Source organism: Rhyacophila brunnea, unplaced genomic scaffold (assembly GCF_057557595.1).
Source record: "Rhyacophila brunnea isolate RB1 unplaced genomic scaffold, BYU_Rbru_1.0 scaffold_13, whole genome shotgun sequence".
In the NCBI taxonomy this organism is placed as follows: Eukaryota; Metazoa; Arthropoda; class Insecta; order Trichoptera; family Rhyacophilidae; genus Rhyacophila; species Rhyacophila brunnea.
The window spans coordinates 11,380,719-11,394,852 of NW_028232785.1; the positions used below are offsets into that span (position 1 = coordinate 11,380,719).

At 34.4% G+C, this 14,134-nt stretch overlaps 1 protein-coding gene across 1 annotated transcript; it reads left to right on the forward strand.

The window, feature by feature from the left end:
• The first annotated feature begins 4,570 nt into the window (after positions 1-4,570).
• LOC147076471 (uncharacterized) lies at positions 4,571-13,564 on the forward strand. The gene is made up of 2 exons (XM_085941341.1): positions 4,571-5,012; positions 11,971-13,564. The coding sequence occupies exons 1-2, from the start codon at positions 4,655-4,657 to the stop codon at positions 12,591-12,593; spliced, it is 981 nt and encodes a 326-aa protein (XP_085797467.1). The 5' UTR covers positions 4,571-4,654; the 3' UTR covers positions 12,594-13,564.
• The last annotated feature ends 570 nt before the right edge of the window (positions 13,565-14,134 follow it).

Sequence of the window (14,134 nt, forward strand, 5' to 3'; positions counted from 1 at the left end):
GGTAATAGTTTTGTTTTCTTGAGGTTCATTTTTAAACCATAAGAATTACTGACCTCATTAACCTTTTCTACCAGTTGATGTAAACTCTTTAAACTATCAGCAATCAGCACAGTGTCATCGGCATATCGTATATTGTTAATATGTTTTCCATTAACCATAATACCCACCGATTCACCTTGTACCTAAGGCTTCCTTGAAAATAACTTCCGAGTACATGTTAAATAGCAAAGGTCACAATATACACCCCTGTCTTACACCGCGACGAATTTTTACCTCTCCACTGATTTCGTTTTCAATCTTAATATTCGCTGTTTGATTCCAATATAAGTTAGCTATCAGTTGAATGTCTCTTGCATCGATGCCTTTCTTCTGTACCTAAGAGTTCGAGAAGTTTAGGATGCCTAACAGTATCGAATGCTTTCTCGTAATCGATGAAACACATATAAACATCAACATTAACATCTAGGCATCTTTGCACTAGAACATTCAAGCTGAAAAGTGCTTCGCGAGTGCTCAAACCACTTCTGAAGCCAAATTGTGTGTCATCCATGTCTTCTTCGCATTTTCGAAAAATCCTATTATGGATGATTTTTAATAAAACTTTTAACATGTGGCTCATCAAACTTATTGTTCTAAACTCGCTGCACTCCTTTGCATTCGCCTTTTTTGGTAGAGTGATGAATGTCGATTTCAACCAATCATCGGGAATTATGCCCGTTTCGTAAATTTTATTAAACAAATCAACGAGAATTTCTAATTGATCTTCTTCTAATAATTTTATCATTTCGTTGTAAATATTATCAGGGCCGACAGCTTTACCATTTTTAGAATTTCGTATTGCGTTTATTTTTTCTGCCCTATTTATGCATGGGGCCTGTTCACATTCGTTAAAAGTATAGCCAATAGGTCCCCATATCATCATCAAACAGATTTTCAATATAAATGTCCTCCAACGAGTCAGCTTCTTTTCTATATCTAATATAATACGCCCATCTTCGTCTTTCAAGATAGTTGATGAGGTTCCTTTATCTTCTTGTGCATATTAAAGGAATCGTATTTTCGTTGGAGATTTTCAATTTCTTTGCATTGGTCGGAAATCCATTCTTCTTTAGCTGTACGAATTTTACTTTTTATGGTATTATGAATTCTCCTATATTGAGTTTCATTTTTATTTTTCCATTTTCTTATTTCGTCCATTAAAGACAGAATCTCATCTGTCATCCATTTTTGCTTCTTACCTGTTCTTTTATATTCTAATTGATTATTAGATATAGAGGAGAACACATCTTTTATCCTGTCCCACTTGTCTGTTATGTCAGAGGATGTTTTGTCTGAAGTTTTTATTTGTTCTATTTCTGTGTTCAGTGCACTTTTTACTTGTTGTTTGACTTCGGGATCCTTCAGTTGATTAATGTCAACACGTTGGGTTGCACGTGGTTCCCTCAGTAATCTTTTTAATCTAATGTTTACTGTAGCTACAACAGGATTGTGGTCAGATGAGATGTCAGTACCTGGATAAGTTTTAGCAGATGTTACGCTATTTCTGTAACGATTGCGAATTAATATAATATAGTCTATTTGATTTCTTACAATGGTATTGCCATCATCTTGTGGGGATTTCCATGTATACAATCGCCTTGCTGGAAGTTTGAATAATGTGTTACAAATAACCATACTCTGTTCCTGGCAAAATTGTAGTAATCTTTCTCCTCGATCATTTCTTTGTCCTAGACCAAATTCTTCTACTAACTCTCCACTTTTACCTTTACCAATCTTTGCGTTGAAATCTCATATAATCAAGGTAACTTCATAATCTTTCGTCGATTTTAGAATTTCATTTATCTATTGATAGAATTCTTCTATAACATCGTCATCTTTGTCGGCAGTTGGAGCGTACACCTGTATTATATTAATATTACCCATCCATGATTTGAGTTGTAATAGCATAGAGTAGGGAACAAAACTATTGACCGATCTGTTAATTTTATCGGTCACTATGATACCCACTCCATTTCGATGGTGGTTATCATCATTTCCCGAGTAAAACAAGGTGCCGTTGTCAGTTTTAAACCTGCCGTTTCCCTTCCACTTCACTTCGCTGATACCAAGGATGTAGTTTTAGTTCAATGAAAACAAATAAGTATGACTGATACAGTTTAGTGTGCACTATTTATCTTGGATCTTAAAAGCCTATCTCCATCCTTCGCCAATGGTAGGTAGGTATGTAGTACCCTCGTATTATAATTTCGTGAACAAAATATAGCAACACTGTCTAGTATAACGGCTCTTTGAGACTTTTGGTATTAATATACCGACTTTACTTGTGACAATAATTTTTTTTTACATCAGATCGGTGTCCATTTAGAAGTGTCTCAGAGACTTTGGTTGTTCAATTATTATAAGTCCTAAGTGACCCGTTTGATTAGTTCATTTTACTCATTAATCATTATAGTTTCAATGTTATGCAACAGTCGATAAATCAATCGGAAAAAACTTTCCATAGAGATGGAACCTTATATTATAGGATGTATGAAATTTAAACGAATGAAATGTCTCTGATCCATTGATTAAATTATCTACCAGTGGCGAAGGGCGGGGGTAGGCTGTTAAGATCCGCAATAAATAGTATACACTAAACTTTGTCAGTCATACGTATCTGTTTTAATTGAAATAAGATAACAATAATTATTTACAGATGGTTTTGATTAGTTTTCATAATTCAATTAAACGCTACGAAAACCAAGCCATACTAGAATAGATAATAGTCAAAAATACTCGTCTATCTATAAAATATCTAAAATTATGCAATTAAATCATACGTAACTCAGGTAACGTAAAAAATTTATAGATATAATAATATTTTTTATATATTATAGTTTGGTTTAGGCAGGGATAAATGAATTATAAAAAAAATATGTGTAATAATTATGTATTCTTAATCCTATGAAAACGAATATGACTGACAAAGTTTAGTATGCACTATTTATGGCGAATATTAACAGCCTACCTCCACCCTTCACTACTGCCATATCGTCATCGTGGTTAAAGTGTTTTGAGACAAAAAAACCAAACCAAAACCTAATACAACCTACTTGTGTTTGAATTACAGTAGGTTGTGGTAGGTTTTTGTCTGGTTTTTAGGGGGGGTTTGTTTCTTGGTCTCCACCTCAAAAGGGATATTTTCAGTTGAAAATGTTCTTCTGAGGCGGACGAAATCGGTCCAGATTTATTAAATAATAAAAGTGGAATAAGTACTAAAAAAAATTGCTAATTTTTTAATTTTAATTTTTAATTAATTGTTTTATTAAATTAATCAATAATGAGTTACAATTGACAATCGGATTTTTTATTTTAAATCAAAGTAAGTATTTAAAAATTATTAGCAAGTTCAACTTACACCAAAAAAATCTTGCAGTGTATTTTAAATGAAATAAAGGTAGGTATTACAAAATTAAAAATGCTGGCATTTTGTATTGGTTTGGGTAATAGTCAGTGATGTCCCGTGGGGGAAGGCAGATTGAGCATCGCTTGGGGGCGGGAGTTACGCGAAGGGCGGAAAATTGACGAAAATCATTTGGAATATATAGTAATAGCTAGGTACCTAAACTTAGTTATAACGAAAATATCTTTCCATTAAAAAAATTAGCTCACTGGCTTTGTCGGGTTTGCGATATCTAGTTTACTTCCGTTGCCCTTCGACGTCCTTGGTGCACACAAACGACACGTACAGATTTGCGAATAATTAGTCTGATATTTTGTTAGTAATGTATCGTTAGTCCTTAAAACACATTTATTAGATATTGGACTCATGAAAGAATGATAACAAATGAGGCGGCATTTTATCTAGGGACGTCGCTGGTAATAGTTTACACTTAATTTTGTTGATCCACAAAAATCGACAGGTGAAGCAGTAGATACCTATCTGTTACCTACGCCGAATATAATTCGCAAAATAAATTGTGAAAATTTATTGTTTGATAATTAAATATAAATCATAATTGAACGTAGTTATGCAGAATGTAGCCAGTCCACAATAATGTCGAGCTGAGATAATGGCACTTTAGTGACACCATGATTATTAAAAATGTACGTAAAAATGTCAAATTGTAAATAGTATTTTATTTCAAGAATAATTTTTGCGGCTTGGCTATTTTCAGCAGAATGTAGAGAAAACCTTCTCGCTTCTGATCTATATCAAATTTCATTTTTTTATTTTTTGTGGACTGGCTACTTTCTGCATAACTATGTCCAATTAACTCACCAATAATATAGTTTTTCTTGAAAAAAAAAATGATTTAGGATAGATTTGGCTAAATGTCAATGCGTCCTATTTTGAAGTTCCTTTTCGGAATAATTAGGTACTAATGAAATATACGAGATATGTCATCTGGTGTCACGCCCATGGATTATTAAATTAGATATCTTGTCTCTGGCAGTGATCTTGAAATAAAGCAAATATTCAAGTTCTTTTTCCAAAAAGTAATCTCAACAAAATCAAGTTCGAATGAACGTAATGACGAAATAGTGAGTGATTACTGATTAGTATCGACGTGGATAGTGGAACATTGCGTTTGGGTCGTTCGCGAAGGACGAATGCCAAGACGTAAACGAAAAATTTTATTGTTGGTTTATTCGAGTTGCTTACAGGAAGAAAATGAGTTCCTTGAGGACTTGGGTGTGTGTTATCTTGTTGGCTTTAGCCATTGATGGTGCCATATGGTATTATTACACAGTGATAGAGGAGACTAAACCTGAAAATGGTGCCGGCGATCTGCTGCATAAAGAATCTTGCGAGATACGAAATTTTGAAGAAGCGCATCTTATCAAAACCGAAGACTCCAAAGGAATCGAAGAACTTACAGACGAAATTGCAAAGCCTCCCAAATGTGAATCAAAAGAAGAATTATTCGGAGTACAAAAAAATGACGATATTACTTATGGAAACGAAGAAGAGGAAGAAATCAATGGCTTTGCAAATGGTGCCCTTGGTAGATTTTTCTCATATACCATAGGTACGTGATGTATTTTATTTATATTCTAATATACATTTTTGGTAATTTTATAGAACTTATTCCATATCGCAGTAGCGAAGGGTGGAGGTAGGCTGTTAAGATACGGCATAAATAGTGCACATCATGCCCCCCACACAGTGACGTCCCTAGGCAAAATGCCGCCCCATTTTTTTATACAGTATTTTCTATCATCCTTTCATGACTCCAATATCTAAGAAATGTGTTATATGGATACATTACTAACAAAATATATGAATGCGTCCTCTGCAACTTTAGTTTTGACGGCCAACACGTCTGGTTAACCCATTCCAGACAGAATTAATTTTTCAGGATCACTTAAAAAGGCACACTAATTACTAAAATTGATATAACTCATGTATTATTCATTCAATTCAAATAAATCTTTTAAATATTTATAGGTTTTGAATTTTTCTATTAAGTATTCACATTTTAAGTAAACTTTGTGTATAAGTGGAATGAAAAAAAAACATGTCAAATATAGTTTTTTGGGTTTTTTAGCCTTTTTTTATACAAAATGACATAGATAAAAAGTCCATGATAGAAGTAAATATTAAAAGGAAGTTATACTAAAACTGGAGCTAAATATAATACTCTTCAAGATATTTAGAAGATGGAGGGCCATTTTATGTTTTTTACTGTCTCAAACACCTCATACCTAGCGAACTGATCATTATTTTGACAAATTTAAATAAAAATAGATTTTATAAATCAAATATTTCTAAAAAAATATATTGGACTGTATATAACTAACATCATAAAATGATAGCTACATATATTAATATGTAAAGATTAAAGCCTATGAACCTAATTATGCAATTAATATTACAATGCGATCTGTCATTTATTATTATTATCAGGTTTTTTCTCTTCAAACACGTGGTGGCACGCGTGCCATAGATTCGCCACTACTATCTTATACCATTATAATATTAATTGGTTCGGTATGAAGAAATTTTCCTTGTCATATATTTTCAAGATTCTGCAATATAACACGAAATAATGTTCTTACAAAACAGGCCGCGCAGGACAATTACGAAAAAACACATGTTATTTAAGTGAATGGAATAATACTTGTTCTTCTTCGTCAGGACTTCATGACTGAAGATCGTGACCCAGATGATTTGGCTATAAAACAGCGTTGCCAAAGGGTTCGCCCTACTCCTCCTGGCAGTAGACGTCACGCAAGGCGCGTATCAGTGAAAGACCCGTGGCACTCATGGATGGTTACAATCATACTTATGTAAATGTATAAGGGCGTCGAAGGGCAACGGAAGTAAACTAAAAATCACAACCCCAACAATAAAATAACAGTCCTCTTAAATCTTGTATGTTAATTAATACACTTTGTTTCCAACCAGTAAGCTGATTTTTTTAATGGAAAGATATTTTAGTTATTACTAAGTTTAGGTAGCTATTTCTATATATACCAAATAATTTGCCGCCCTTCGAGTAACTGCCGCCCCCAAGCGACGCTCAATCTGCCTACCCCCCACGGGACGTCACTGCCCCCACATCATGAAGCAGGCCCCCAGGCTAGGATGTTTGGCGGCCCCCCTATCTATCACCAAGGGTAAAGGCAGTGGACGCGCTACATTAGCGTTTTTCATGGCGTACGCGGTAAAATTAAGGTGTATTTTTAGCGATTTTTTGTATTTTCCCATCCATTTGTATTATGTAGTTGTCGAGTACCAGCGCACAGTTAAAAATTGCATCGTACAATCAAATATTTTAATTATTAATAATTATTGAAGCAAGATAGCCCGCAGGCGACTTTTTTTACTATTAGAGCAAATTTGTGGTCTGTGTTTATCTCACTAATCTGGTCGACTCGTCACACCGGGTCCTTCCTGAGACCGGGCCCCTAGGCTAGAGCCCTGTCAGCCCCCCGTTTGTGGGGGCCATGGTGCACATTAACCGTTGTTAGTCATATTTATTTATTTTTATTGAACTAAGCCTACAATTTAAATATGGTATTGGTTAGTTTTTAAAATTAAATTAAGCTCTGCCTAAACCAAACCATAATAGTTTTGGTATATTTTGGAAGATAATAATGACAAAATTGTGCATACTTTTTCATTCATACTTTTTGTTTTCGTTGAAGTTTATGTACTTATATTTTTATTAAAAAAAAACATAATTACATATTTCTAATGATCCGTTTCGTTGTATTTAGCAATGTTTTAAATATAATTAATATTTATTGGTCAAATATATGCAGTAGCGAAGGGTGGAGGTAGGCAGTTAAGATGCGGCATAAATAGTGCACATTAAACTTAGTCAGTCTTGCGTATTTGTTTTTATTGAACTTATTTACAGAGGGTATTGGTTACTTTTTAAAAATCAAATAAACAACAAAAATATAAATATCTATGTTAAGTATATACATAATCACTGCCAGTTCAATCACTTGGTCATTCGGCGTAAAAACCTCAATAATTTATCTGTTTGATTTTGATAATCATGCACAACTCCACAGAATTATTAAACTCATTATTTCGTTGTACCTACTTAAGCATTTTGAACATAATATTATATCGATTAAGACGAGATATACCTAAGCTTGCTGGCAACACTGAGTTGAGTCCCGTTTAATTGAGGCTTTCCAGTAATTATAAAATGAAAAAATGGTACTGTTCGGTTATACCGGAGGCAGCGGAAAACGCATTTTGAAAATAGCCGATAAACTGGATTATTTGTTAGTTTGGGTTAGTTTAGGTTCGGTTAGGTTGGGTTAGGTTAGGTTAGGTTAGGTTTGGTTAGGTTAACCTAACAAATAATCCAGTTTATCGGCTATTTTCAAAATGCGTTTTCCGCTGCCTCCGGTATAACCGAACAGTACCGAAAAAATATATAATTAATCGTCACTGTTCTGACAGAAGACACTAATTCGAAAAAATGACATATTGAGTTAGTTATACCAAAAAGTTCCTTATTTCAAACTTTACCGTCTGGAAACCTTCTTAATAAATAAACAGTCTTTATTTTAAAGTCATCTTATTAACGATTACTTAATAAACTCACCTGTGGGTCTATTCTATACTTATCGAACACTAAATTGATAAATAGTATCAAACTTAGGGTAGGTTTGTATCAAAATATTAGCACTTATTGTAACAATTACACGAAGCTGGTTTTTATTGTTGCAATAAGTGCGATATTTTAACAGCAGCAAGATAGGTGCTGGTAAAATATAGCACTTATTGCAACAATAAAAACCAACTTCGTGTAATTGTTACAATAAGTGCTAATATTTTGATACAAACCTACCCTAAGTTTGATAATATTTATCACTTTATCACTTTAGCGGTCGCTAAGCATAGAATAGACCCAATGATAGACCATTTCACACATTTTAACAACTTCGAAGTCAAATTACACAAAACTAGTATTCTCCAGTAAGTGTGTTCTGCCAGAACAGAGACGATTTGATTTTTAACGGCGTATTGAAAATCTGTGTTATTAAAAATCTATACAACATTTATAGAGCTACGACAATTTCAATATTAAAATGTTATATTAATTTATTTTTCCTGAAATGTCATAGTTATGTTTATCGGTGTTCTGTTTTGTCACCGTTCTGTTTATTCATGGAACCAGTGACGTCCCTAGGCAAAATGCCGCCCCCAGGCAGTGCCAAAATGCCGCCACATTTTTTATACTTACAATACTTTTTATCATCCTTTCATGACTCCAATATCTAAGAAATGTGTTGTATGGATGAATTACTAATAATACCACTAATTAATCTAATTTAAATGCCATTTCTGCGTTAATAGAAAATATTGCGAATCTACGATTTCAGATAGGTACATTTAAAAATACGCCTGATAACTTCCAAAATGAGTGACTAACAAACATATTTAGATAAATTTTAAATTAATGTAAGTATGTACCTACCAGGGAACTCAGAAATAATGGGAACTGAAATACACAATGGGTAAGGCGATAGCAGGTAACCGACTCGAGTAAGGAAGAACCGGGTTAAGCTTACACACGTGTTAAGAATACGTTTTACGTCGAATACTAAAAACTGCTCTCGGTTTATGCATTTACGCTCATTTAATGTTGGTGTATTACACACACTATTGCACGTGCATAACGCGTGCTTCATTTTCGTAGGACACTTACACATTCAAAAGCCCGCTTCACCATGCGGCGTATTGAATATTGCCTATCGGTATTCTATTTATTATCTGTTCTGTGGTACCTACATACAATTCAAATATTATTTGTAATTCTACACGTGTCATTGCTGTTCACTAAGGACGTGACGTCCAATGACAACGGAAGTAAACATGACATCGGGAACCTGACAAAAAAAATAAAGTCTTTTTAAAACTTGTATAGTAATAATAATTAATACATTTTGTTTCCAAGCAGTGAGGTGAATTTTTTAATGGAAATATATTTCCGTTATTACCAAGTTTAAGTAGCTATTTCTATATATACCTACATATCTAATGATTCTCCTTGATTTGCCGCCCTTTCGGGTAATTGCCGCCCCCAAGCGACGCTCAATCTGCCTACCGCCACGGGACGTCACTGCATGGGACACATGGTTATGTCCGCGATAAATGATATCTCTATTGAATTCCATGGGCCCCACACTCAAGCGGCCCCAGGCCAGGAGCGTTGACACGCCCCATACCTATCAGTATGGTTAAGAATAGTGTTCCCCAACATGTTGAACATCAGACTGTTGTTAAAAAGCTTTCAAAATGTACTTAACTTTTGGGAGAGCTTTTCCGAATTCTCGCGGAGCTATAGGGTTTCATGGAACCCGGTTGGGAATCACTGAATTAATGTATAAATAAATCGCTTAATAAAAACCACCGGAATATAAAGGAAATAGAGAAGAAAATAGGTAGGCTATCTACATATTATTGTCAAGTATCTGATAATAATGACAGCTTTATTATCAGATATTAATTGATAGTGATCAATGTAAAATTAATGTTCCTTTATTGAATCTAATAAAATTAGAACATTACGTGTATTGTTTTTATTTCAATATTATACAACAATCCCTTTCCGGTAAGACACCTCACGGTGAACTGAAATATGTATAATTTACATTGTAACCACTTTTCATAGGTTTGCCACCCCTCCACTAGGAGGACACTCGCAATACACCGGTTGAAAATACACCCGATCCTCTTTTTGCACGGTTTCGAAATAACACGGTTTAAAAAAAAAGTACTGATTATTTTATATTATTTTTTATTTAAACTGATTATTTTGTTTTGACACGGTTTAAAAAAGACTAAAAAGAATGAAAATACGTATATCAAAAAATTGCGTTGTAATGGACCGCACGTCACTCGTGCATACATATGTTGTCACCGGATGCCGCCTAGACAAACATACTTACATACATGGTGCCACTAGTCAGTCACGTCGGGTTCGATACGAGAGACGCGCCGCGTGCTTCGGCGTCAGCGTCATTAAATTTTTCCAGTTTATTGTCAAGTAGCGACACTGAATGAATATATTTCTCTATGCTAAATTTAATATAAATCGAAAAATATGTATTTTTATGCATAAATAATAAATAATTTCGATTTATTTTCGAGTTCAAGAATTTCGTATTTTGAATTGATTTTGAAGTAATGGAACCTATATTCCATTTTCGTATGGGCACCATATCTTTTTTACACGGTTTTGTTTTGCACGGTGCACAAAAAAAGCGCGAGTGCACACTAAACTTTGTCAGTAATACGTATTTCTTTTCATTGAAATTAGACTACAATTTACAGCTGATGGTGTTGGTTAGTTTTAAAAATTCAATTAAACCCTGCGAAAACCAAGCTATAATAGATAATAGTCAAAAAATACTCGCCTATCTATAAAATATCTAAAATTATGCAATTAAATCATACATAACTTTGGATGTTTTATAGATATAGTATATTTTCATTTATTAAATTAGTTTGGTTAGGCAGGGCTTAATTAATTTAAAAAAAATTAACCAACAATATGTGTAATATGTATTCTTAATCCAACGAAAACGAATAAGTATGAATGAAAAAGTTTGCACAATTTCGTTGTATCGCCCAAAATATACCAAAACTATTATGGTTTCGTTAGACAGAGTTTAAGGCTATACTTCAGTTGAGGCATGGTCTAAAAAGATCGTGACTAGGCGATGCGCGGATTGTGCAAATGACGCGAGCCGAACGAAATATAATTTGTCTTAAAAATTCAACATGCGTCCATTTAATGTTATGTTATTGTTATATTATAATAGTGTATTCATTGACATGTTTTATTTTTCAAGTAAATGGGTAACGTTTTTTAGCCATCTTTACACTCTTTAAGAATATATTCCTCCGACACCATCACAAAACAAATTGACGTGCTTACACCTCGATTGTCGGTCTCCGATTGGCGACGAGGGAAAAATTTCGTCCCACCTACTGTTGAAAATTATTTGCCGTTTCACTTATGTATGCTCTTAATTGATGTTTAAAAACTAACCAATATCATCTGTAAATAAATATTGTATTCTTGCGCATGATTAATAAAGTTTAATGTGCAGTATTCATGGCGGATTTTAACAGCCTACCTCCAACCTTCGCTACCCATACAGATGCACTATAAAAATAAGAACTCATATTGAAACATAAACATCATACATTTTATTATACACTAAATAAACCGATGGGGATGGGCTGGACACATAGCTCGAAGAAGAGACAATCGTTGGACAAATCTAGTCATCCAGTGGTATCCAAGAAGTACAAAACGTCCACAAGGTAGACCTAGAGGCCGCTGGATCGATGAAATGATAAAGTTCTGCGGAAGTACGTGGCAACGCAATGCACAGGACCGAGAGAAGTGGAAGCAACTTGAAGAGGCTTTCATCCAGCAGTGGATAGATTCAGGCTGATGATGATGATGATGAAACCGAAAATATAATTCATTTTTTCTGTTTCAGGACTGCTGAAAATTCCGGATCCCAGGGAGAGAAGCATCGTCTACATGATCTTCGATTTGGTCATCCTCATTTGTGTAATTGTTCTGTTAATCGGTGCTATTATCGTGGGGGTGGTCAGTGTAATACTTGCACTCGGTTTTTTTATTATAGCATTCATTTGGATTTGCTCCTACGGTTGCGTAGTTGCAAACGGCGCTGTCAGAGTTTGCATTCGCGGCCTCATTTCAACTTTAAACGCCGTGAAGGCTATCTCGGAATCAATCAATCTTTTACTCAATATCGTATTTGTGATTGTCTTAAATTTTATTAATGAGCGTTGTCGCAAAATCGATTCTAGAATCCCGCTTATTACAGAATATATACCATTTTTAGATAACAGACCAAGAATTCGAGGAAATGGTCACGCAGCGCCATCTGCTGACGAAGAAGATAATATTTTTCAAAGAACAGTGCTTTTATTACGTTATATTACAGTTACGAATTTCATTTTGTATATATACTTTGGTCTAATGATATCCATCATTGTAATACATAGCTTTCTCATACATTGTTATGAAAAACTTGTCTCTTTCTGTTCTATTACAGAGAATATTTTAGATACCTTTTCTGAGATCCAAATTTAGATTTTTTTGAAAGGATTTTTTTGTAATGCACCCTTACTTACTGTTAAGTTTTTAGGGTTACGTTGTATAGGTCCCACACAGCGCTGAAAATAGACAATTTTACGAACCGGAACGCTCGATAATTTTCCAATAATATTAACCACAGAACAGATAATAAATAGAATTCCGATAGGCTATATACCGACACAGTAAATTTTTGAGTGTCCTACGAAAATGAACCATGCATTATAGATGTATAATAGACCAATATTAAATGAGCGTCAATGCATAAAACCGAGAGCAGTTGTCAGTATTCGACGTATGGCGTATGCTTGACACGTGTTTAAATTTATTCCGTATTCTTCCTTGCTCGAAATCGGTTGCATGCTTCTCCTTACCGTTAGGTATTTCAGTTCCTTGCTATTAACATTAGACTGCGGCTCTATATCGAGACATACTTACACGTCACTGCGGTTGTTTCTAGAACTAAAATTGCTGCAATACTGCCAGTATGCAAAATCGCATGACGCATTACTGTCGTGGTATAAAGCGCCGTAACTTAGATGTAAATATATAGCAGTGGCGAAGGGTGGAGGTAGGTTGTTTAGCTCAACGAAGTTAAGCGTGTCTTGACCGTATTTTAAATGGTTTCATTCCAGGCTACTGCCTTTTTCCGTAGATTTATTACTTGTTATATTATTATATTGTATGTAGGCGATGCAATCTAAGTCGCCGGTATTGGTATCCTAAAGATATGCGCTTAAGCATCTTATGGAGTTATTATTCTAAGCGTGGTTCTGCATCCTGTGCTTAGTGTGTAAATAAACCAACTAGTAAGTGTTTCATTCATAACGACAAACGTATCCGTGACGTTTTGACAATTATTATTACTAATTGACTTTCATCTGTGTTTTTGTTGTTCCAATAAATGTCTTTGTTTTTTATATGTCTTGTGTAAAAAGGGAAATATACCTAATATTTAATCTCCCTTTATCTGTAGTTTTAATTTAAATCAAAACAAACCCCGGATAATCACACCCCCGTAATTGATAAAAGGTACTTCATTTACAGTCAAATTCAACCGAACACATTTACCACGTTTTTCTTAGCTCGTATTATTGTTTGTCTTGTAGTTGTCTATCCAGTAAAAATCTTGCAATCGATTTTTAACCAACTTCCCGACTAGCTAGACATTTGAAACTTTTAGAATAGATCAGAACACGATGCCAATGCATTCTTTTAATACTTTTAGCCACCTTTAAGCAGAATTGAATTCATTTTCAGTTAATTCTGTTTTGTATGAAAAGTTATTTCAGAAACATCCGTAAAAAGTAAAAGACTATTATTGGTTGCTAAGGCGGTGGTCCTAGCAACAAAATTATTAATATATACGTGCGTTACTATGGAAATCAATATGAAATGTCAAAATGACTCCAATGCAGCTACATAGCTTATACCTGAGTTCTCTAATGGAATACCTGCGGGTCTATTCAATACCAGTGGCGCACCAAGGGGGGGGGGGGGCAAGGGGCCCTGGCACCCCCCAAAAATGAAAATTATCA

Coding starts and splice junctions, on each gene's coding strand:
- LOC147076471 (XM_085941341.1), top strand. CDS start 4,655: ATGAGTTCCTTGAGGACTTGGGTGTGTGTTATCTTGTTGGCTTTAGCC. Junction 5,013..11,970: donor ATTTTTCTCATATACCATAG/GTACGTGATGTA, acceptor TTTCTGTTTCAG/GACTGCTGAAAATTCCGGAT.